The following is a 25,413-nucleotide window of genomic DNA, read 5'->3' as shown; positions in this document are numbered from 1 at the left end:
ACCTGATTTCTTCTGGGAGTCTGGGATTTGGGTTCATGGCAGGTAGAGAACCCACACGACCAGCCCCCAAAAAACCCCCGGGGGCCGGTCTCTCTAGCCTTCCCTGGGGGGAAACGTGTTGTCACACGCACTGCCAGGGGATTAGGTGAGTCCTGCACAGCTGCACCAGGAGAGGATTCCATAAACGCCAGGTCCTCGGCCAAGCCCACAGGTGCCATTTCACCCCCTCGCAGATGTCATTCAAACGGACTGTGGGGAGAGAAGCAGGGTCAACTCGGACCTGCTATCACTGTGTCCCCAGGAAATCACCTCGAAGGACAGGAAGCCACTTAAATACAGTTTTCCCCAAGCTGGAGTCCGAGAACCACAGCACAGACATCACAGTGTGCTCTGAGCTTTTGCCTCTGAGGAAAAGTCAGTTGGAAAATCAAGTAGGAAGACGAAGCAGCTGCTTCACAAAACATTCTCAGCACTCGGGCCTTCTCAGCAGCGCCGCGCTGCGCGTCTATTGTTAGTTACCCTAACTGAGCCAGCAGAAGAGGCTCCTGGTAGACACTCCTAAATTTATATTCTCTGGTATTTTAAATTATTGAAAGTAATAAATGAACAAAGAATACTGAATATACGAGCTGCTCAACACAAACTCTGAAAACGTGTCTTTGCTTTTACAATCTGTTTACCTCAGAAAGAGCGAGGTGACAGGAGAAGCTCAGAGAGGTGGGGTCCCCCAGAGAGGACAGGGGACCACTGACAGACGTCGTCAGGAGCACAGGGCCCCTGGAGACCATGCCGCCGGCACAAAGGAAGGGGCGCGTGGACAGGGCCCCAGCTGTGACCCAGCTCCTACCTGCCCTGTTGCACGGCCAGTGTGTACAGGCTATGGGTGACCTCTGCGCAGGCGAGCACAGCCCCGTGCCGAGTGTGTAGGTCTGGACTCTGTGTCATCGACAGCAGACGCGGGAAAACTGCAAAGGACACATGGGAGATGCACACAGGGTGACAGACGCGAGGGTTCAGGATCCAGGGGAGAAACAAACCCACTCAGTTATCTCTGTCAGGATCATTATCTCACAACCAAGGCTAAACTAAAGTCTCTGACATGCCAGACTTTGTCAGCAGACACTAGGGCAGCGAGCAGGAACGTGAACGAGGATGACACTTGCCCCCAAACAGCACATGCTCTTCGGGGCTCCGGACACAGGGTGGTGACCCAGGGTGAGAACAGACAGCAGGGAAGAAGGAAAACAGACTGTTTTCCAGGTCTTTCCTGCTGTTCAGGGGCTGCCAGGGCTCTGCCTAGGGGGCAGGGAGGACAGAGGCCGGGCTGCAGGACCCTACAGCAAACACACGGTGCCTCAGCCTAGAGCTCGCCCTCTCCTCAGAGCAGAGGAAGCCTCCAAGCCTGTGCTCTGGGGACAGAAAGCAAAGTCAGACAGTCCTTGAAGCCTGGCAGGGAGCACAGACAAAGAGCCGCACCCACAGCGGCTCTGCTCCACCAGCCCCACCAGCCCCACCAGCTCCACCAGCCCCACCAGCCCCACCATCCAGGGGGAACCACAATCACAGCCGGGCAGAGGCCACAGCGTCCTTGCCAGGAGAGGGCCCACACAGGCGCTCAGACGTGGCAGCTGGTAGCGGTCAGTGTTTAAGAATCAGGGAAATCCCTTATCCTGGGGCGGTCAGCACTCTTGAACTGGGAAGAAAGTGTCCCCTTCATTCAGGCAGCAGGATTATCATAAAAGGAAAATAAACACCAGGTGAGATTCCTGACATTAAGCTTAATTAACAGACCACGAAGCTGAAAGGGCCCTTAGGAGGTAACATGCCCCAAACCTTCATTTAAAATCCCAGAGTGTGTGATTAAAACCAGTAACTCCAAATGAAGAACCATGATCCAACCAACAGTTACTTCTCTAATAAATGTCAGTGGGAATAAGTATAATGTGGAGAAATTTGTGTATTGTTCCCTAAATTAAAATCAGATGCCTACTTATTCCAAGCAGAAAAAACATGATGGAACATACACAGGTTCTTTCCTTAATGATAAGGGCGTGTCATCAGTTCACACTGGCTGTTCTGTTCTTGAGTAAAGTGTGCTCAGGCCTGGCCCAGGAAGTCAGCAAATCCACTGCAGCCCCAGGGAAGCAGCTCACCGTTTAATATGTTACATTATGAGTTCCTTCACTTGTTGTTTTAAGGCTACTTCTGAAACACACAGTGTACAGCAGATCCATCAATTCCTGCTGGGATGGCGCAGGAATTCTGTGGCTCCTGGGGACACACACACCTCAGTGGTCACAGCACCTGCGCTCCCAGAGGCCATGGTACCTGGTTTGTATTCTGTCCCTGATGAAGCACAGACAAGTTCTTCGAAGCCTTCTCAGCAAGAGAGAAACCCCCAGGCCTTGGAATCAGTGAGGGGGCCTCCGGGGCTTCCTGCTGTGTGTTCGTGCATGTGTCCGTGGTGCACACGCATGTGCTAGTGTGAGGAGGAGCGCCTACCATGACGGGTGCTGTGCTCGGGTGCTCGCTGAGCCAGGTTCCGCAGTGCCTTGGCCGACAGCTCCCTGATGGCCCTGGGGGGCGGGGCAGAGAACACTGTTAGTCCTTCATTTCGAGGGTTCTGGCTTTATTCAATTATAGAGAGGACAGTGCACTGGAGCTGTCAAATGGCCACTTAGTCAAACACTATGAAAACAAACACAAACTAACAAGCAAGTAAGAAACTCTGCTCATAACAAATGAGGGAGAGAGACTTCACCAAGAGGAGGCACTACATGCAAGTCCCCGTCAGGACACAGCTGCCATCTGCACGGTGCTGGATGGCACAGTATGTCTCCAACCTCCTGCACCCCAAGGGACGCAGAGGACGCAAGTACTGGAGAGCCTGTGAAACCACCACTGGGAAGATCGAGGGCTAAATGAGGGACGCTCGTGAGGCTCAAGCTAATAAACAGGAGGCATACATCACATCAGTGCAAACATTTCCAGTCAACGCACATTTGTTACATTCTCAACACACAGAACAGAAGGACGACCCCAGGACGGGTTAATGGAGCCGAGTTCCCTCCTGAACCTGCCAGGGGCCAGACAGGTCTGATCAAACCTTGAGGGCGACTTGTGAAGCTGACACCCTCCCCCACGCGCCCCCAGCCCCGTCCCGGCACTAAAAGCCAGGAGGGCACTGCCAAGAGCTCCAGACAGAACAGGAAGTAGTCATTTCCTTAAAATAATAATTAGGAGGACTACAGAACAAGACAGAACATGATAACAATATTAAAGAAGAAACATGCAAAAGGGGGCATCTGTAGTCTGATCATTATACGTTCCAAGTACACAAACACCAGAGAGAAGCACTTGGAGGATGAAAGTGGACGCTGGAGCAGGAGATCCTTCCCCTCCTGTGTATGCCCGGGCCTCTCGATGCCCCCAGACCAGCTTAGGGGTCTGCTTCCAACAGAAAACAGCCAGCTCTTCAAGGCAGGGAGGTCTCATGTGCTAAGAGCCCAATCAGGAAGCCATTTCTGAAGGCTGAGTGATCAGGTCTCAGAGCAGATAGAGCCTCACAGTTGCCAAGGAGGTAGCTATTCTAACAGGCTTAGTTACACTTATCCTCTAATTAGTGCACTTTGAGGATAAGCTTTCTGTATTTAAAAATATTATATTTACCATCTAAATGACAGACCTCAAACTATAAAACTCTTAGAAGAAAGCACAGGGGAAAAGCTTCATGACCTTAGATTTGGCAATGTTTTCTTGGATGTAACACCAGAAGCACAGGCAAAAGTAAAACTATATACACTGATAACAGGTAAACTGGACTACGTTGAAATTTAAACTTCTGCACATCGAAGGATACAAGCAACAGAGTGCAAAGGCAACCTACAGAATGGGAGGAAATATCTGCAAATCATGTATCTGATAAGGGACTAACATCCAGAATATATAAAGAACTCTTACAACCCAACAACAACAACGAAAACCAAGTAACTGCATTTTAAAATGGGCAAAGGACTTGAACTATTTCTCCAAATATGATACACAAATAGCCAACAAGCATATGAAAAGATGCTCAACGTCACTAATCATTAGGGAAATGCAAATCAAAACCACAATGAAATACCATCTCACACCCGACACCCATTAAGATCGACACTATTTAAAAAGAAAAAGAAAAAAAGAAAATAACAAGTACTGGTGAGGATTTGCAGAAATTGGAATCCTTGTGCATTGCTGATGGGAATGTTAGATGGTACAGCCATTATGAAAAACAGTATGGCTTTTGAGATTAAAAATAGAATTACTATTTAAGCTTACAATCCCACTTCTGGGTATATACCCAAAAAACTGAAAGCAGGGTCTCGAAGAGATATTTATACACCCATATTCACAGCAGCATTACTCACAACAGCTAAAATGTGGAAGCAACCCAAGTATCCATGGACAGATGAATGGATAAAGAAGATGTGGCGTGTATATACAATCGAATATTGTTCAGCCTTAAAAAGGAAGGAAATTCTGACACATGCTACAACACAGATGAACCTTGGAGGACAGTATGTTGAGTGGAATCAGCCAGTCACAGAAGGACAAATCCTGTAGGATTCCATATGAGATTCCTAGAGGAGTTACATTCAGAGACAGACAGGAGAATGGGGGCTGCCAAGGGGAGGGAGAGTCGATGATTAACCGGGACAGAGTTTCAGTTTTGCAAGATGAAAAAGTTGGTTGTACAGAAAGGGGAATGTACTTAGCTGAACTCTACACTAAAAATGATTAAGATAAATATTACATGTATTTTACCACAGTCAAAAAATTTTTAATTATGTTTATTTTGATACATTATTTGGGGTGAGTATGTCTAAGTATCAGAAAAATATTTTTAATTCTATTGAATTATAGTTGATTTACAATGTGTTAATTTCTATGCAGCAGAGTGACTCAGTTATACATATATATTCTTTTCCACATTCTTTCCCATTATGGTTTATCACAGGATATTAAATATAGTTCCCTGTGCTATACTGTAGGAGCTAGTTGTTTATCAGAAAATGTTTAAAAAGAAACCCAAAACAATGGATAATACTTCTTAAAAGCGTATACTATTAAAAGTATAATAGAATACCTATACTAGTGAAGGTATAAATACACCACTAAAGAATGTCTGTCAAGAATTCTCTAAGGCTCCTCATTTTCTACAAGCCATGTATTCACAGGAAATTGAAGAGACCCTATTTATGAACTTTTAGCTGATATCTCCTCATGGATGTAATCCAGGCCAAAAACAGAGAAAGGCAGAAATATCTCCATCTCTGAAGAATCATAAGAAAATTAGGTCATAATCATGCTCTGTGAATCCCAACATTTGAGAAAATGTTAGCAGGTGTTATCATAAGGACCTTCAAATCTGACTGCAATTTCCCCTCCATTCTGTGATTCATACATCCTGGAAACTTCAGGTTTTTAGAGCTTATACTAAACAGAGTATTTCCACAAAGAATATTTTAAATAAAATTAACAACAACAAAAAAAGAAAAAAATAGAAACCAAATAGCAAAATGACAGGTATAAATTGATAACCAGTTCAGATGTGAAAGGACTGAAGCCCTCAAACAAAAGGCAGACGCTGTCAGGCTGGATGTAAAGGCGGGACCATCTGCCATCCCCCCGACACACAGACAAGGGTGCAGGACAATAGTGGCTGTGAGAGGCCTCTTTTTGTAAGGCCCCAGCTTTGAATGGTTTTCACATTTTTAAAGGGTTTAAAAAGAAAAAAACAGGGGACTTCCCTGGTGGTCCAGTGGTAAAGAATTCGCCTTGCAATGCAGGGGACGTGGGTTCGATCCCTGGTGAAGGAACTAAGATCCCACATGCCAGCGGGGCAACTAAGCCCATGTGCCACAACTACTGAGCTTGCGCACCTCAACTAGAGAGCTCGCATGCCGCAGACTACAGAGCACTCGCCCTGGAACCCGCCACAGCTACAGAGGCCATGTGCCCTGGAGCCCGTGCGTCACAATTAGAGAAGAGAAAACCTGCACACTACAACTAGAGAGAAGCCTGCGCACCAGAACGAAGAGCCCGCGCCCCGCGACGAAAGATCCCACGTGCCTCAGCAAAGATCCTGCGTGCCACAACTAAGACCCGACACAGAGAAAAACAAATTAAATAAATAATAAATCTTAGAAAAGAAAAAAACAATAAAATACATGGGGCAGTGACCTAAAATGTTTACTCTCTGGCCCTTTAAAGAAAAAGCTTGCCAACCCTTCAGCCATAATAATATCAAATTACACTTTAAGACAAGAAACCTAACGTGAAACAAAAAGGGACATTTCATAACAATAAAGGGTCAATACATCTGGAAGATACAAAAGTTAGAAATGTAATTGCACCTAACCAGAGAGTCCCACCCAAAATATGTGAAGGAAACCTGACAGAAATGAAAGAAGAAATAAACATTTCAGCAACAGCTGGAGATTTCAATAGCTCAAAAGTTTAGTCTAACACCATGGATGACACAGTTGCAATTTTGGTTTTAAATGTCCTATTGACTGCAACTAACACCCACTGTAAGCTGGGGTTCCGGACACAGAACCTGAAGAAGCTACTTGGCGTTTGTGTCCCTCAGACCACGGCCTGAGCACTGGCAGCCACACCGAGCCTCCCAAGAGAAAATAAGCTGTCTTCCCTGAGGTGCTGACAGAAGCACTGATACCCGCTCTGGGTTATACACTGGCCCTCCCCTTTGAAGGGACACGTGTAACTGCTGGAAATGCTAAGACACCTTGAAGCTGCTTCGTAATCACAAAAAAGCTACAGGCCTGCCTGGCTCCAGGAAGGATGGAGAAGACGGCTAAGCGGCCACATGGATCGGACTCGAGCTGGGATGCCCTGGCCGCAGAGCAGATGAGGCAGATCCCACAGCCTAAGGTCCTCGCCCTCAGGAGGCTACCCGCCCTCCATGACACGGCAAAGTTTCCACACCCAGCAGACTTCACTGAGGTCTCCAGAAGTAAAACTGGAGATAGACCATTAACCAACACATCAGGCATGAAGACTGGAACTTACGTTACTTCTCAGGAGTTACTTTAAAGTATGAAATCTACCTAGATGGGAGGGGAGTTTGAGGAGAATGCATACGTGTCTATGTATGGCTGAGTCGCTCTGCTGTGCGCCTGAACTACCACATTGTTAATCAGCTATGCTCCAGTATAAAACAGAAAGTTTAAAGGGTAAATGTATGTGTGTAAACTGAGAAAAAAGAAATCTACAACGAGACAATATACTCAAGGCTTACGAGCTCAATTTAATCTCTCCTTTGGGAAAAAATAAGAATTCTTATTTGACAGATAAGCTAATTAGGCAAACACAAAAACACAAAACCTACCCATCCCAATGGTTTATCTTCATGGTAACCAGGTGGTCTATCATTGGTTGTGTGTATTCAGGAAAGCCGGCAATAAACGTGCTGGAAAAAAACAATATTCAGAGACGATGAGAATGTGGAGGAACAGGAACTCACATACGACTTACGAGAACGTAAAACGGTACGACCGCTTTCAAAACCAGTTCGGCAGTTTCTTGTAAATAGACAGAAATCCCCTTATAAGTATGTATCCAAAAGAAATGAAGATACGTACATCCACAAAAAGACTTCTAAACAAATGTTTAAGCAGCTTCATTCATCGGAGCCCAAAACAACCTAAATGTCTATAACAGACGGACTAACAGATAAGCTGCGGAACAGCCACAGACTCAAGACAGCTCAGCAACAAAGAGGAACAAGCTACCGACACACACAACAAGCATGACTCTCAGAAACCACTGCGCTGAGAGAAAGGAGCCAGGCGCAGGGGTCCATCCTTTCTGACTCCACTCGTGACATTCTACAAAAGGCATCAGCGAGCTACGGGCGGCTCCCGGAGCCGAGGTGCTGAGCCCTCCGTATCTCGGTGACGGCGCTGGTCACCCAGGTGTGCGTGCTGCCGGCACTCGCTGAACTGTGCGCTTCATACGAGGGCCGCTGATGGAGCATAACTATGCCTTAAGAGTAAGAGTTCCATCCCCTGAAAATACCACAGGAGAATTAAAAAAAAAATCTCCAAGTGGGACAGGCCTTTCTAACTAAGACTCAAAACCCAGAAGCCAAAAAAGAAGAGACCGGTACATTCAAACACTCAACCAAAAGAGAAAAATGCTATCAGGAAAAACACACCATAAACAAAATCAAAAATATCTGCAACTGCTATCACAAACAAGAGCCTTCTGTATAATGGAGTTCTTCCAAATCAATAAGAAAATGCCATCACCTAGTAGAAAAATCATTAAAGTTTACAGAAAAGAAAGAAGATGCAGCTCAAACATTCAGCCTCATTCACTGGGAAATGGAAAGGAAACTTTTGTCCATCTGTGAAACTGCCAAAGCCAGAGGGGTTGACAGCTGCTGCTGCAAGGCTCTAGAAGCGTCCAGAGACACTGCTGGGGACAGCGTCTTGGCACAGCCTCTAGAGACAGCAAGTGGCACTGCCCAGGAAATTGAAAATGTAATGCCCTTTGGTCTAGCAATCCCACTTCTGTTAATTCACTCAGATATAAGCACACAGGTGAGAAGTGATATATACAAGAATATTCACTTCACATCGTTTATAACAGCAAAAGACTGGACAGAAGCCAATGGCCAGGAAGGGAGATCTACAGGTCACACTCCATGTCCAGATATGGAAGGCTCTCCAAGACGCAGGACGTCACAGGCAGCATACGGCGTGTGCGTTCTGCTGTATTGTAACAGGACACACAGAGCTGCCTCCTGACTGCTAAGAGCTCATCCTTATTACCGCAGGCAGACCTTGTTTTACTGCGCTTCACAGATGCTGCATATTTTACAAATTGATGATTTGTGGCAACACTGCATCGAGCGTGTCGGCACCATTTTCCAGCAGCATTTGCTCGCTTTGTGTCTGCGTCACATTCTGGTAATTTCTGCAACACTTCAAACTTTTTCGATACTATTATTGTATGTGTTATGGTGATATGTGAACAGTGATCTCTCATGTTACTACTGTGACTCGCTGAAGGCTCAGATGATGGTTGGCACTGCTGAGCAATGAAGCATTTTTAAATTAAGGCATGTACATTGTTTTTTTAGACATAATGCTATTGCACACCTAACAGACGACAGTACAGTGTTAAGATAACTCTCATACGCTCTGGGAAACCAAAAAATTCGTGCAACTCACTTTAACGTGATACTCGCTTTATTACGGTGGTCTGGCCCCGAACCCACAATATCCCCAAGGTGTGCCTGTACTTGACCGAGCCTCTGAAGATGAGCACTTCAGGGGTTCCAACCTTGTGCACCGTGTGCCACCGCTCAGCGTGGGCGGAAGGAAGTCGACACACCCACAGGCATGATATGAACCGAATCTCTCTAGAAGACACAAGGAACTGGGGCCAACAGGGAGCCCCAGGGTAGAACCAGGTGCCTGGAAGGAGAGGTGAGATACACTGGTTTTCCCTAAATACCCCCTGCACCTTCTGAATTTTATACCACGAACATGGATCACTTATTCCAAAATATGCACTTTTATACTTCATGCCTCTAAGACACCCAATTGCTTACAAATATTGTCTGAGCCTGCCACACCATCCACATAACCCCACCGTGGACCTGACCACCACCCACGTGTTACACGGAGGCTGAGAGACAGAGCGGATGGCACAGAAGGCCAAGAAGGGAGAATCAGATTTTACCCAGATCCTGTGAGGGCACACTGCATGTGCACAGCACGAACAGGGGCGCTGGGTGGGCATGCGTGTGCTACAAGGTGTGAGGTCTGGGAGAGCCGAGTCGGGGAAAATCTTTGCTCTGGGCGTGACAGGAAGAAAAGCAGAGGCTTCACCAGCAGCGAGGTGGATTGAGAGCCCCCCTAAAGATGATGAAACCGCTTGAGAGAGAGTCAAAAGAAGAAAACAGAAAAGTGAGGACAGCAGAGAAGCTGCTGAAGCTGCCAGAAATGGAGGCCCCACGTAACCTACAGGCCCCTGGCCCACCCAACAGATAGACCCACCCCAGGCCAGCATCCTGAGCCTCCAAAGCTTCCGGAGACGCAGGTGGAGAGAACAGTGGCCTCAAAGAAAAAACGCTAAACAGAGGTCGGCCACCTGAGTTCTAGTCCAAGCTTTGGCACCAACTAGCGGCTGACCTTGGAGAAGATGCACGGCTGGCACTGCCAGCCCAGGCAGCGCTCAGCACTTACTGAGCACTCAGTCTGCACAGCGGCCAGGTGCAAACCAAGAGGGGCGTCCACCACAGGGCGGAGGACTGGGGGAGGTGAGCCAAGGAGGATGCATGGCCTGCTGGGGGCCGGGAGGCAGGGTGGTGGTGTGACAAAGAGAAAGCGCTCCGTTCTGCACTCAGACAAGTGACGGGAGTGGGGTCGCGGAGGCTCTGCAAGTGTACAGGACAGTGAGAGCTGGGCTACGGTGACAGCTGACCGGACAAGCAGAGTGAATGTTTGAGGGCTGTTAGGGATGCAAGAGTGACAGAACTAGGTCACCAACCGGACGTGGGGAATGAGAGAAGGAGAAGCAAAACTGAGTTGATGATGTGGATGGCATGCTGTTCACCGAGTTAGGAAATAAGAGAGAAAGTTCACTCTGAGGTTTCCTTAGTTTGAAGAACTCATGGGACAGGAACGTGCAAAATGACTGGAAAGCAAACTACTAGAAAGCAAAATGTGACAAACTGCTTCTCTAGAAGGATGCAGTGTTGTGGTGCCAGCAATCTGTTAAGGAAATTTACAACTGCAAGAAGACAAACCAATAAAAATTGCTCACAACTGCTCGTTAAGTCACAGCAGAAAACAGCTGGGCAAATAGAAGAACCACCCATATGCACACATCCAAAGCCAAGGGGCCCGGACGACCACCAGCTGGTGAGAGGGAGACAAGCTGCAGTCCACGCGGTGGACCGCTACTGAGCAGCATGGATGAACGATGACATACAGTGACAGGAGCCCGCATGCCACGGGACTGTACTACAAGTTCTAGAAAAGGTCAACTCCAGTGACAGAAGGCAGCTCAGAGGCTGTCAGGGCCAGGGCATGAGGGAACTTTCTGGAGCGACAGAAACATTCCCTGTGTTGACTGCAGCAGTGGTTACACATCTGCCAAAACCCACATTTTAAATTAGTGAATTTTACTGTATGTAAATCATATGTAATGAAATAGGAGAACAAAAATAAAGCTAATTTTTAACAACGGGTTTTGTCTTAGGAATACACAGGACGCTGAAAGAACAAGCCACGGACCAGGAGAAAACATCTGCAGATCATGGACCTGAGAAAGGATTTGTATCTGGAGCATAGGAAGAATTCTCAAAAGTCTCAGTAAGGAGAAAACAACCAACCCTATAGATAAACAGGCAAAAGATTTGTCCAATAAGCCCGTGAAAAGATGCTCAACGTCATTAGTTGTTAGGAAAACACAAATTAATGAGCTCCTCCTGCACATCCATCAGAATGGCTACGATTAAAAACACTGACCACACCAAGGGCTAGCAAGGACAGGGTAAAATGATGCAGCCACTCTGGAAAGCCACCTGGCAGTTCCTTAAAACAATCAGGATCCAGCCACTTCACTCCCAGGTGTTTAACCAGATAAAGGAAAGCACCTGCCCAGAGACAGACGTCCACACGAAGGTGATCGAAGCCCTAACCTGGAAACCCCTAGACGTCCCTCACAGGGGAAAACGTGGTTCATCACATGAGGGAACTAGGAACGCGTGGGCACTCACGCAGGGAGGACACATCCGAGAGAGCAGGCAGAGCGCAGGCGGCCAGAACAGCACCCAGAGCCCACACCACATGACTCCATTCACCCAACGACCCAGACTGACAGGAACAGACTGGTGCCTGGAGAAGGGGTGCCCAGAAATCCTGTGGAGACGGGTCTCTATCTGCACTGTGGTGACAAAGCTCTGTGCCCGTCAACACTGATCAGAACCTACACATTAAATACGTGCAATTTCCCATGTGTCACCAGCACCGTGACAAAGCTCTGAGGCAAAAGTAGAGGTAAGACGATGCTGGTCCCCCCCCACCTGATGGTCTTCATCCACATGTTTCAATTCCCATCCGTGTGTCACACACTCCCGTCTCCAGGAGAATCATCCGCACATCGGCCCATGCGTCCACTCAGATGTGCTGTGAGCCCCACGTGTTCAGTGAATCTGAGCTCCGGACCTTCCCCAAAACCCACAGGCGTTTTCTCCCTCATGGTGCACCCCAACACCTCCACTCTCCTGACCACACCCACTCTCGCCAGAGGACCCCACCCTGTGCCCTAGCTGTCCCCTGACCATGTCTCACACCTTGTGAGGGGCCCTGACCACCCTCTGATCATCCCCTACCCTGTAAGGGGGCCCTGTCTCCTTGCTTCCAGTTACCAAAACGCAGTCACAGTGGTATATTCAAAATGCAGATCTGACCGTCAAACCTGGTTCCCTGACCTCAGGACAACCCAAGGCCCCACTCTGGCTCAGAAGCCCCACCACCCCAGGCTGACTCTGGACCCTTCCCTGCAGGGCTGTCCCCTACCCCACACCAGGCTCCCTGGGCACAGTTCCCTCTGCCACGTGCCCCCCTCCCCTCTGCCCTGCCATCCAGGCTGACAGCAGGACCCCGGGTGTCGGCCCTGCCTTGGGGCAAGGGAAGAGCTCCCCCAAGCGCCCTGTGGTGATGGGGTACAGCCACAGACCCTGTTCCCCATGACTGCTGGACCCCTCCTCACAGACTGCCTCTCATCCACAGAAGTGTGCAGAACCTTCTGTGGAAGACAGACCCTGAGCCAGCCCATCTATGAAATGCACACCAGCTCAGAGACCTCAGCCACAAGAAAAGCATGCCAAGGCCAAAAACTATGAGTTCTTTTACCCATGAAACTCAGGCAAAGGTAAGAGATTCCCCATGTAAAATATATGTTCAAATATTAACAATCAAAGGAAACAGAATTAAAATAGGAAAGAACTGATAAGGCACAGAAGACCATTAAATGTTGAAGAAAGGTCAAAAGGATGCTAAAAATACAGTGTGTTTGGTCAAAGATTGTTTCTGGGAAGGAGGCCAAATGCCACATTAAAAAAAAAACAAACAAAAAAATCTGTCCATGCTGGTTATGGAGAAATGTAGTTTCTGCATGGTCTGCACAGCAGGGGTATTAGGGAATCTACCCATAAGGCTCATACTAGTTAACAATTTTAAAAAGCACTGGCGTGTTTCCTCTCCCAATTTAAGGCAAATAAGTCACTTCATAAAATCATGCCCATCTTGTATTAGTGTTGCAATGAGTTAACTAAGACATGTGGACTCACTGCCCCACTACTTACTTACTTAAATTAAGTTTTGATGTGATTTCTGCAAACCACAGTTAGGGATGTTAAATATTTATTCCTTGACCTGATTTCTCAAATACCTCTTTCTTACTCATCTCATAAACAGGCTAGAGATAACTCCAACTTGGGAAACACTACTTTATTGAAACAGAAAAAGAAGGACAGTCACTACCAATCTAAGAATTCATTCTGAGAAACTCCCCAGTGGAACAGAGGCCATATAGAAAGCAATGCCCAGTTTTGGCTTGTGGCTATTCTCTGTAAAAGACCAAGCTCTCAACGAAACAGGCTGGTTTAAGAGAAAAATAATCACCACAGCACTGTTCTTGAAACTCTTTAATACCTCTTTAAGAAATGAGCACCCTTCTCAGGACCAGACGCTGCACTCCCCTTCTCCAGGCCACCCCTGACCTGCTACTGTCCCTTTGGATTCATTTGCATTTTGCAAAGTTTTATGTAAACAGAATCATACACTATGCACTCTGTCCAATCAATCTGAAACAAAAGTTTTCAATTCCTTTTTTAACTTTCCACACATAAATTTACCCTTAGTGAACCTTCCAGGCTGAAGAAACCAAACGGTGGAAACCGATCTGTGACTCAAAGAAATCATTATATTTTATGATGAATATTAAAACTTACCTTATAACCAGGAAACAGTTAGATCTGTTACCAACAGTAAAGTAGTCAGCTGTGGTCAAAATATCAATCCCATGAGGGAAAGTGCCCTAATGAAAAAATAAAGTGGGAAAAAGAAAGAGACAAAAATTATTTTATTGAGTAAAGGCATTTTCAAAGTTTGATAATCAAATCCACATATGTTACTTTTATGAACAAAGAAGCATGATATAAACTGAAAGCTAAAACTACACACCACTTAACCGAACTCAACCAAGGACTTCCAAGTCAGGTAACTTTACTAACTGCCTCTCCAAGGCTGGACACTGTGCTAAAATTATTTGAACCACTTAAAAATTTTTTTCCTAACAATTCAAGCATTTCAACTTTAAAATGTTGTAAGAGCCCTTTCTTTAAACCACACACCATAAAAAGACATCAGGTTTCGGCAGAATTAAAGCTTCCGATTTCATTCAACCCATGCCCCGGCGGCCAGAAGGACCCCAGCGTCCCCTCAGAAGGGCCGGCGCCTGCCTGGGCTATGAATCCTGGACAAGAGTCCACCCCCCATGGCTGGCAGGAGAATGAACAAGACGACGACTGGGAGGCCCCATGTGGGGGCCTGACAGCCAACACCCAGGACCAGACTCTGAAACAGGGGGTTGGGGAGTTGGGGACAGCCCCCCTTAACACACCCAGGGACACACTCCCAGCCTAGGTCCAGGCCCCACCCCGAAGTCTGCAAGTTATTATTGATACCACTCTCTGGTAACAATATTTGAAAATCTGAAAACAAGACAAATAGGTGTTTTTTTTTTTGGCTGCGTTGGGTCTTCGTTGCTGCGTGTGGGCTTTCTCTAGCTGCGGCGAGCAGGGGCTACTCTTCATCGCGGTGCATGGGTTTCTCATTGCGGTGGCTTCTCTTGTTGCGGAGCATGGTCCCTAGAGTGTGTAGGCTCAAAAGTTGTGGCGCGTGGGCTACAGGGCACGTGGGCTTCAGTAGTTGTGGCTTGCGGGCTGTAGAGCACAGGCTCAGTAGTTGTGGCGCACGGATTTAGCTGCTCCATGGCATGTGGGATCTTCCCAGACCAGGACTCGAACCCTTGTTCCCTGCATTGGCAGGCGGATTCTTAACCTCTGCACCACCAGGGAAGTCCCCAAATAGTTTTCTAAAAGGACATAAATGACAAACTTTCGACCAAGGAGTGAATGCCTTGCTGTCACCAACCATAGGAGGGTGTGGTGAGGCCTGGGTCCCCAGAGCCCTTCCCCACTCTGAGCAAGCCGTAGACTACGGACCCACTGACTGCTAACCTCCCACACCGTCTCGAGGGAGCCCCGCATATGAAGAACTTGGGATCTGACTCCAAATTGTCAACGGACCCCAGCATGTTCATCACGGACACAATGTCAGAATCAGAGGTTTGGTTCCCAAGCGAACCTAAAAGCCAATCAGTCTCCCAACACAGCTCAGTGCAGGGGATGGCCCCCCACCACCCAAGAGGCAACCGCACGCCAGGCTGACTCCTGCTGGACTCCAGTCCACCCCAGACCAGCCTGAGGCCAAGTCAGATAAAGGCCACTGTGGCTGCAGGAGGAGGTGGTGCCCTCTGCTCCACCACCCAAGCCTGCCGCCCCCTGGGCAACATTCAGATGCCTCCTGACACCCCAAGATCTTCTTGGTCCAGCCACTGCATGCCGAAGTGTCACATCTCTGTCCAGACAGCTCATCCCTGCAAGGAGGGACAGAACGGACAGAGGGGGCCGTGTTCCAGCAAATCCCTCCCAAGGTTTCTCTGGGAGCCGGGAGTGGAGACTCAGGACCCCTCGCTCAGGCCTGAGTCCCCGGTGGGCAGAGGTGAGCCTGGACGGAGAGATGGGCGCCCCCACCAAATTCCTCCTGCAAATTCCCCCGTCGCTGAAGGTGGCCAAAGACAGGGTCTGTGCTTGCACCCAGGAGCCCAGAGGACATCCCACCCCAGGGCCGTGGACAAACACGCCCCCTGCTGCCCCTCACTTGCGCTCCATGCCCTCAGCAAGTCCATCACACATGGCCTCTAAGAGCCTCGCCCCATGTCTGGGAATGCATGTGCCCTCTCCACACTCCCCTCCCACGCCCCCATTTCCTTTGGCAGGTTCACATCTTTCTCCTCCTCGTTCCTGTCAAGCTGCAGAAGGATGTCACTGAGTGCAGGCCCACAGTACGCACCTCTTAAACACCGGCATGGCTTCCCCTGGACTGCGCAGGCCAGTTTTACCATAAACACCAGTGCACGGGGAGACAAGGAGGGTAAGGGCACAAGGACCCTAGCTGCTCACCTTCATTCCCTGATGGACCCCCCAACCTGAGTGGCCCCCACGCTCCGACTGTGCAGGGAGCAGTACTGCCCAGCTCCTGACCGCCCTGGTGTCTTCTGGAACCCGGGGCTCTGCCGACAGGGGTGCCGTGGGGGCTGGAGGTGGGCGGGAGACACCTCTTCTCCTGGGCTCTGACTTTCAGGGTACCCAGTCTCCCCTGGCTCAGCCTCCAGCAGTTCCCTTCTTGATCACAGCCCCGCCCTCCTCTGCAGGCCCAGACCTTGGCCTGCGGGCCCCTCGACAACCCCACATTTCTCCCTGTCAGCCTCCCTCGTCCTGCGGGCAGTACTTGCTGCCCTGGCACAGCAAAGCCTGTCGCCGCCCGAGGTTGGCATCTCTGTCTAGTGACCAGCTTTCTTCTAAGTTTTCAGGGCTCCAGGTATTCAGGACTAAGGGACACCCAAGGATACTGGGTCTCAGTCACCTCCCAGCCACGGAAGAAAGGCTGTGACCTTACTGGGCTCCTTCCACAGACAAGCACACCCGCAGAATGAGGCAGCACCCCAACAATTTCAAGGTAGCACGAATTCAAGTTCAAGATGAGTGATTTGGTTCCCTCTGTCTTTGGCAATGACTGTGGAATCCGAGACTTCGTTTGGACCCATCTTGGCATCAGTTTAGCCTTAACGTTGCATTCAGAACTGGACACCTCAAGGCCCCAGCCCCTCCCACACACGCTCACAGCTCACAGCACAGGCTGCAGAACCTCCAGCTAAGCCTCCCTCCTCTCCACCCCTTGGCTGCTCTGTCGCCTTTGATGGAAGGTCAGCAGGTCGGCCGCCCTCCACAGACCTGGTCCAGCCTGAAGCCCCGCTGGCTCCTCTCTCTGCTCCACCCTGAGTGCTGGGGGACCCCTCGCCAACACCCAGGCCATGTGGACGGAGGCGCCTCACCCAGCAGCCCACACTTCCGGGAGAACTTCCCACCGTGCCCCAAACGACACCTCTGTGGAAGCCACAGCTGCAGCATCACCCCCTCTCCCTGGCCTTTGGCGGCCCAGGAAGGGCGAGTGGACCCAGCACTGGGAACGCAGGCCCCGGTTCAACAGCAAGGCCGGCCCCGCTGTGGGAACCCTGACAGACTCAAGGGCATCCAAGGGGACAGTCCCTGCATGCACGCTTTCTCGCAGACGTCCAGGCAGGAGTCTTGGAATCCCGTGTTTGTCCAAGCCTTCCCTCTTGTGCATGCCCACCTCTCCCATCCTCCCACCTGCTGAGCAGCCACTCTGCGTGGGCTCCCCTTGGTCCTGCAGCCTGACCTCTGCCCCTCAAGGCCCGTCACCACTTGTTCCCAGTATCACCTGCTGATCCCCAGGCCCACAATGCACTCACCTCCAGCCCAGATCTCTCTCCTGGAGCCCTTCTGAGCATAGCTCAGACCTCTCTCCTGGGCTCCCCTGGCCATGGGAAACTGACCCTTGAGACGGCTCATTTGCTGCCAGACTGGCCACGTGTCCCAGGGCGCTCATCGTCACACACAGTATGAATGACTTGGGGATAAAGGCCACACCTCCCAGCCCAGGCTGACCGCAGTAAGAGGTTCAGGGCCGGGGGCACAATGTCAAGTCAGGAGGGGCCATGGGGCGGCTGGCAGGCAGAAGCTGGCTCCTTCCACACGTGGGACAGGCAGGAGTCACGTCTCTGCCCCTGCCCTGCCAGGCTCCTCTGCCCACACCCCTCCAGCACCCATGGGCAACTGCTGACATCAGAAGGCCCCCGGCAATGCACAAGGAACTGATTTCCGACGTGTGTGAAAATTACTTACACATTCAAGTTTCCTGTAAAACAACAACTAATTGTTTAAAACTTGTGTCAACACTCACCTGAGTCACATTATGAGGTAATCTGCGACCGGAAGTCACAGTGTGAAGTACTAGCTTATTCTAGGTAAATTCTTTACCCACATTTGTAGCTTTACTATTTCTACTTCTACATTTACAGGAAGTTTTAGGAATGAAGATTTTTGAAAATAGCCATACCTGTCTTCCCACGTTCTCCTGGAAAGCAGCCTAGGAAGAAAAGCACAAACACAGCAGTGAGTTAGGTGTGCACTCGCTGGACATGAGTGATGGACGCACAGCAAATCCAGTGCAGGACAAATGAGCCATGACTGTTTTTTAAATAAAGATCCTCACTGCTGGCCACTCAAGAGCCTCAAGGGTGGTTTATCTTTCTGATTTTACATCCTGGTGTGCTTTAAAACCATGATTTAAGAATTTTATAAAATCAGCTTAGCGGCCCAATGCTGAGCTTCACACCAAAGCCTAATTCAAGGTCTTAGATACAAAAATAAGAATAGAGTCATGGGCTTCCCTGGTGGCGCAGTGGTTGAGAGTCTGCCTGCCGATGCAGGGGACACGAGTTCGTGCCCCGGTCCGGGAAGATCCCACATGCCGCGGAGTGGCTGGGCCCGTGAGCCATGGCCACTGAGCCTGCGCGTCCAGAGCCTGTGCTCCGCATCGGGAGAGGCCACAACAGTGAGAGGCCCGCGTACCGGAAAAAAAAAAAAAAAGAAGAATAGAGTCATATCTGTTTGGTTAACTAAAAGCCCAAAACACAAATCATTTTCCTGGGGATGTGTGAGGACAGCTCACAGGACAGTGACCCTGAGTGCCGGGTCTCGCCATGCTGCCTTCCCCAGGACCTGCCACGGACATGCTCCACGTCCTGCTCACAGGCCCAGAGCTGGGCTGTTCACAAGGTCAAAACATTACCTTAGAATGAAGCAACCTCAGGTGGACCTTCTTGCCACCAGCTAGTAAACGCCCAAGGCGTGCAGCTGCGCACAATGCAACCTCATCGCCACGCGCCATCCACCAGAGAGACAGGTCAGAGGGCAGGTGGCTGGTGGCTTCAGGGAGCACCTGGGAGGGGTGACCCTGCCTGCAGACGCAGCCCCAATGCCTGGGGCAGGAGCTTCCTGGAAATGAGGTCGTAACCTCTAGGGCTTTCATTTCAGCTTCAACTTCATCATCCCCTGCGGGGCTCTGGGAGGAGCACATGCAGTTGTGCACAAGGAATCAAGACAACGGAACACAAAGACCCCCACGTGATGTTTAAATGTGCACCCGACACCTCTGGCAGGTAACAGAGAAAACCAGAAACTTGGTCGTCTCCAAGACCTCACACTTGGTGGCCCTGGGGAGGCACAGCTGGACTGGCACTTCCCCAAGGGCCCTCATGCAGCTTTCACACTGACAGCAGGGAGGCTTGACTTTTGCTATGTACCATTTTGCACCTTTTGCAATAAATTCATTAAAGAAAATTTTAAAGCAAAAATGAAACCAACCAAAAGGCAATGGAACAAAGATATAATGCCAATTTACGTAACATGCAATATTTAGGAACACATTTACTATTCTGGTGACATCATTTAAAAAGTAAAAAATAATACGAGATTTACATGAAAAAGCACAAGTCCTAAGATGGTGACACAATGTTGAAAAAAAAGAAATGGGAGGAATGGCTCTACCCAGTATTAGGGTTACTAGAGAGCCATGGTAACCCAGACAAAAAGACAGACAAAGATCAATGGGACAGAACAGAGAAAACTTTAGGATAGAGAGCTAAGCAACGAATTCTCAGATTCTCAGACTTGACACCAGAAACATGACCCATAAAAGAAAAAACTGGTAGGTTGGATCTCATCAAAATTAAAAAAACTCTTGTTCTCGTGAAAGACCTTGTAAAGAGGATGGGCAGACAACCCACAGACTGGAAGGAAGAACCTACAAACCACTCGCCCAAGAAAGAAAAGACTCCTAAACTCAACAATAAAAACAAACAACCCCGTGAAAAAAGGGGCAGAAGACTTTGCTGGGGCTCAGGGCAGGCCACCCAAGCCACATATTGATATTTTGAATTAAAGTCACTTGAGAAACGGCCAGTAGGAGAAAAATGATATTAAAAACACTCTGACTGTGAAAGCAGGAATAAATCTCCCATGTGAAGGTACCCTCCCCATTCCAGGAGGAGAGAAAGCGTCCTCATCACCAGTTAGGGAAATAAACCTTGTCACTTCTTCATGAGCCTCTTTGTTAAATCTTCACAAATAACTGTTGGTCTGAAAATGATATAGAAACAGCCTGCTTTGGTCACTTTGTGGTCCCATTTTTATGAGACCTCCGTGTATACGAATTACCTTGTTTCTTTTTCTCCCGTTAATCTGTCTCGTGTCAATTTAATTACTAGACCAGCCAAAATCCACCAAGAAGGACTGGTGTGGGGGAGGAATTTCCCCCTCCCCAACAACTTAAACAGACGTCACCAAAGAGGATACAGGTGGTAAATGCCACATGGAAACTTGCTCAACATCACTAGCATCGTCATCAGAGAAATGCAAGTTAAAGCCACAATGAGCTATCATCACACACCTAATCAGAGTAACTAACGCAAAAATAATGACAACACCAAATGCTGGTGAGGCCACAGAAAAACTGATCACTGACAGAATGATGGAGGGAAGGTACAATGGTGCAGCCCCGCTGGAAAACAGCAGGGCCCTTTCTTACAGAACTAACCATGCAACTACCATATGACCCCAAAATTGTATTCTTGGCATTTATCCCAGAGAAAGAGAAATTGTGTTCATACAAAAACCTGTCCATGAATGTTTACAGCAGCTTAATTCTTAATGGTCCCAAACCAGAAACAACCCAGAGACCCTACAATACATGAACAATTCAGGCAGCTGTGGCACAGCTAGCCAGGGGACGTGACTCGGCCAGGGAAGGGCAGGAAGGAGGGGCTGCCAGTACCGCCACAGCCTCGATGGACCCTGGGAATCGTGCTGCAGGAAAGGCAGTCCCAAAGGTCACACCGTGTGAGTCCACATGTATCACATCAAAAAATAATACGGGGTTTAGTACTAAACATCCAATTCGGCGTCCAAAGAAAAAGACTGGGACTCGTAGCTACACCCAGGCTTCAAGGACATCTAAGGTTAAGAGAAGTGTGGCTCCCTGGCCCCATTCCCTCCTCCTGAACCTGCCGCCAGAAGGCAGTGGCCGCTGGGGAGACACATTTGGGGGCCTGCTGGGCACTTTCTAACATGTACAACAACTAGCACTGAACAACCACTTAATGGGACATCTTTTCACAAATTCATAAATATATTCACCGTGATTAACCGGGTGGGCCTCCAGTCTGTCACTCTCCGAGACACCCAAGTATGACGGGAAGGCCATCCTCCCAGGGCTGCTGGTGGTGGTGAGAGCCTCCCGGCACCTGACAACCCGGAGAGGTGGTGCCCCCAGGGCACAGGACAGAGAGAGAAGACAGCTCACCACCCTCACTGAGCTCCCACCTCCCGGGCACTGGGGAAAGAGGCCCGAGGTTGCTGGGCGGGCTCCCAAGGAGAGCACAAAACGTGAGCACAAACAGGAGCCAAAAAGGACGAAATACCTCTTCACGAGGAAGCAGCTTTGCAGTGAGAGAAATTTCATCCCCAATAATTAGGGACTTGATCCTGACATTTTCAAATGAGCTTCGAACAAAAGCACCTTTCACTGCCTTAGCCTTGCACCACTAGGTAAGCAGGGGTCACTTAGGTGGTGTTTAATGCAAAGAATTTCTGCTGATTTTAAAGGATCTTAATTTTAACTTGAAAAAAAAATTATTTCTGTCATTTTATTTCACCTCTTCCCTAGGGTAAAAAGTATCAGTGCTTTGATTTTATTATTGCTTCCCAAAATTAGCTCTTAGGTTCCAATAAACAGAAAAGAAAATATAAATATAATTTTTTTTTTAGGCCACACTGTGCTGCTTGTGGGATCTTATGTCCCCGACCAGGGATGGAACCCTGGGCCCCCTGCAGTGGAAGCACGGAGTCCTAACCACTGGACCACCAGGGAATTCCCCAAAAGGTAATTTTTAAGGACAGATTTAACAAACGATTCTTACTGTATTTCAATGAGTCTTACAATTACTGCCTGAGGGGAAATATCAGGGCACAAATGTGAAGACTTCTCAAAGAATCACCAGGCTTCCTACTGATGCTCAAGACAAAAGAAGAGAAACCGCAGGACACAGATGAGGTCCTGAGCTTTCCTGGGAAACTTTTCTTGAAACCAGAAAGTTTCAAGGACCCCATGTAATTCAGGGAACAGAGAGCAGGCAGGCCATCAGCAGCTGCAAGGGAGCAGGGGGCTCTGTGACCTGATGGAGCCCCTGCCTCTGAGGACGGAGGCTGCGCTTCCGTGTCACCCCACCAACCAAAAAGGGAGGCTGCAATGCTGATCCCTGGCCAGACACTCACTCGTCAAACAGACAGCAGCACCCACTGTGCACACTTGCCCACTCCTGAGCTGTGGACCCTCCAGGCCCCCTCTCCATCCCCACCTGGACGGGGGCAACCCATCCTGACCCACCCTCCACGGGCTATAGCCCACTCCTCGGCTGGGACCCAGAGGGAGTGGGAGCCACCCTCCATGGGCCCCCATCCCCTGGGCGTCCCTCCTGCTTCACAAGCCGGTGACCACAGCCTCTCCGGGGAGCCGGTCACAGATCAGAGCCACCCACACCCTCGAGAAAAGGAACAGGACAGGAAAACTTACAGAGGCTGCTCTCCTGCAGTTTACATCTCGGTCAAACACAGCAGCGATCACCAGTGCGCTGTGAGAAAAAGGGAAGGCGATTAATGAAAGGGAATCTGCACAGACGCCTGGGACGCTGACCCCATAGTCTCCCTCCTCCACATGCCCACAAGCCCGTCTGTGGCTCAGGGGCCTTGGCTAAAGAGACGCTCATGGGGCAGCGAGGGTGGCCAACCCCAGCTTCATGAGAGCCAGCAGAAGTCACAGGGATGGTGGCCTCGTGTACGGGCCTCACGGGGCAGGACGAGGACGGCAGGGTCAGGGCAGGATGACAGGTACAAACAGAGAAACACGTGGGCAGCCAGCGGGGCCCAGGAGGCCAGCAGGAGCGATAAGTCCTGCATCTCCCCAGAAACTGTAGGCAAGCACAGAAAGCAGCTCTGATGGTCCTACCCCCACCAGCCAAACCACGACCGAGCTCCACAAGAAGGAAGCCCCCAGGCTCACACTGTCCACCAGCTTCACTGAAACCTCCCTTCACTACGTGATCACCCTCAACCATCGGGGACAAACCAGAAGGTACTTAAGTGCCCAGTCGGCTTTGGCAACAACAGAAAACAAAGTGGGGACAAAGTGCTGTTTCTAAGTGTGACTTGTAAATTTGCATCTCCTATCAGCCCACAGAGGAAATGTTTGGAAAAGGGTTATTCAGACACACAGAGATCACCTGAAAGGGGTGCTGCCCTCCCACCCGACAGCCATTCTGTTTGGTACTGAAGTTGTAGAACCCAACCCTACAAATCTGTCAAAACCCACAGAACTGTTCACGACAAAGAGTGAATTTTCCTGAATGCAAATTAAAAAGAAACTACAGGAAGTGGGGTCCTGCAACAGCAGAGGAAATGTGCCTGTGTTACACAGAGACACTACACTCGATGGACGGGGAGGAGACACAGGAACTCTCTCCTCCGGGGCGGGTGTGTTTCTCACGGGGGAGGGTTAGCAGTTCTGAAACAACTGCATGTGGATGCCGCAGAGTAGGGAGCCAGGATGAAGCAGCACTGCTCACAGGAGGCCAGGGGACCCGGCGCTGGGCTGGAATCGCAGGTGTCCACGCAGTTAGCCAGGCCGGAGGTGCAAAGGATAACACTGTGGGAATGGGAGTGGAATCCAGGTCCTGGATTCTAAATACTACTCTCCACTATGACGAACACAGACTCCTGGAGGTGGTTGACTCCAGGGCTGGGTTGAGGGAAAAAGAAAATCCTGGGGCATCCTGTCATGCTAGAAATTGAGAAACCATTAAAAACAAAGGCGCAAGGGGTCAGGGAACACAGGGTACAGAAGCCAACCTGAAATTGCTCCCAACAGCCAAAGGCAGAGCAATCTGAGCAACAAAATAACCAACAGTGCTAGAAGACAACCCATGGTCCACAATGACATAAGTAAACAAAGGAGCAAAAGGCAGAGGAGACATGTTTTCCTATGAAAGAACCACCATTGCTAGCCTAGCGCAGTACCCGATGGGTGGTGGGTGTGAAAACTGGATAGTTACAGAGTCTCAAAGTACCCCCAAAATGTTTATTATTTATTTTTTTAAAAAGTCACTTTACAGACCTCAACTGGCACAGTGAGTTTGGGACGCACCCCAAATGTGACACCAAGACAGCAGGCACGTCACCAAAGAGCAGCTGCGGTTTAACCACTGGCCCCACACAACGCTCATTCCTCGGTCCCCTTTGTAAGAGGTCGATATTCAGGGAAGCTGGTGAAGGGCTTTTATGGGAACGGCTATTATTTTTGCAATTCTTCTTTAAGCCTGAAGTTAGTTCAAAATTTAAAGTTTTTTTGAAAAGCCACTAAATATCTGAAGATTTTTCAAGATCCAGTGTTAGTATTTGGGGTCCTTTTACTAGTTGAAGCTGAAGTTAATTTCAGCAAAACTCTATTAACAGAAAGTTATTCCCTTTTCCTCTCTCAACTCTTTATTATATTATAAACTACAGCCAAAATGAGATTTTTTTTAAAATACTGGGCTTAACACTAAAGGAAATTCATCAACTTTAGCAGGACCAGTTAAAGATTAATCGATTCCATTTCAACATCATAATTTTTTTGTTAACAAAATCTTAGAAATCATTAAACTGCTCAAGACATTTAATACTGTGATCTTTCAATAACCAAAAATCACACAACTACTGTTCTTTTTTTTTTTAATTGAAGTATATAGTTGATTTATAATGTTGTGTTACTTTCAGGTGTAAAGTGATTCAGTTATATGTATGTGTGTGTGTGTGTGTGTGTGTGTGTGTCTATTCTTTTCCAGATTCTCTTCCCTTACAGGTTATTAAAAAATATTGAGGGGCTTCCCTGGTGGCACAGTGGTTAAGAATCCGCCTGCCAATGCAGGGGACTCAGGTTCAAGCCCTGGGCCGGGAAGATCCCACATGCCAGGGAGCAACTAAGCCCGTGTGCCACAACTACTGAGCCTGGGCTCTAGAGCCCACAAGCC

At 48.9% G+C, this 25,413-nt stretch overlaps 1 protein-coding gene across 2 annotated transcripts in view; it reads right to left on the bottom strand.

Moving 5' to 3' along the window:
- Nucleotides 1-25,413, bottom strand: part of TBCD (tubulin folding cofactor D) — a 174,278-nt gene that overhangs the window by 44,036 nt on the left and 104,829 nt on the right. For both annotated transcript variants that reach the window (XR_003005411.1, XM_024760761.1), the window contains exons 15-20: nt 22,923-22,980; nt 18,348-18,377; nt 14,036-14,121; nt 7,391-7,471; nt 2,503-2,576; nt 848-965 (exon numbers count right to left, since the gene is read on the bottom strand). Coding sequence is in view for 1 of the 2 variants with exons in the window: in XM_024760761.1 (XP_024616529.1) it covers nt 848-965; nt 2,503-2,576; nt 7,391-7,471; nt 14,036-14,121; nt 18,348-18,377; nt 22,923-22,980 (447 nt within the window). In the remaining variant the exon portion in view is untranslated. The remainder of the gene's footprint in view (nt 1-847; nt 966-2,502; nt 2,577-7,390; nt 7,472-14,035; nt 14,122-18,347; nt 18,378-22,922; nt 22,981-25,413) is intronic.

The sequence above is a fragment of the Neophocaena asiaeorientalis genome, unplaced genomic scaffold (assembly GCF_003031525.2).
Source record: "Neophocaena asiaeorientalis asiaeorientalis breed wild unplaced genomic scaffold, Neophocaena_asiaeorientalis_V1.1 scaffold30, whole genome shotgun sequence".
NCBI lineage: Eukaryota > Metazoa > Chordata > Mammalia > Artiodactyla > Phocoenidae > Neophocaena > Neophocaena asiaeorientalis.
The sequence above is the reverse complement of the archived record's forward strand: the minus strand, read 5'-3'. Positions and strand labels throughout refer to the sequence as shown.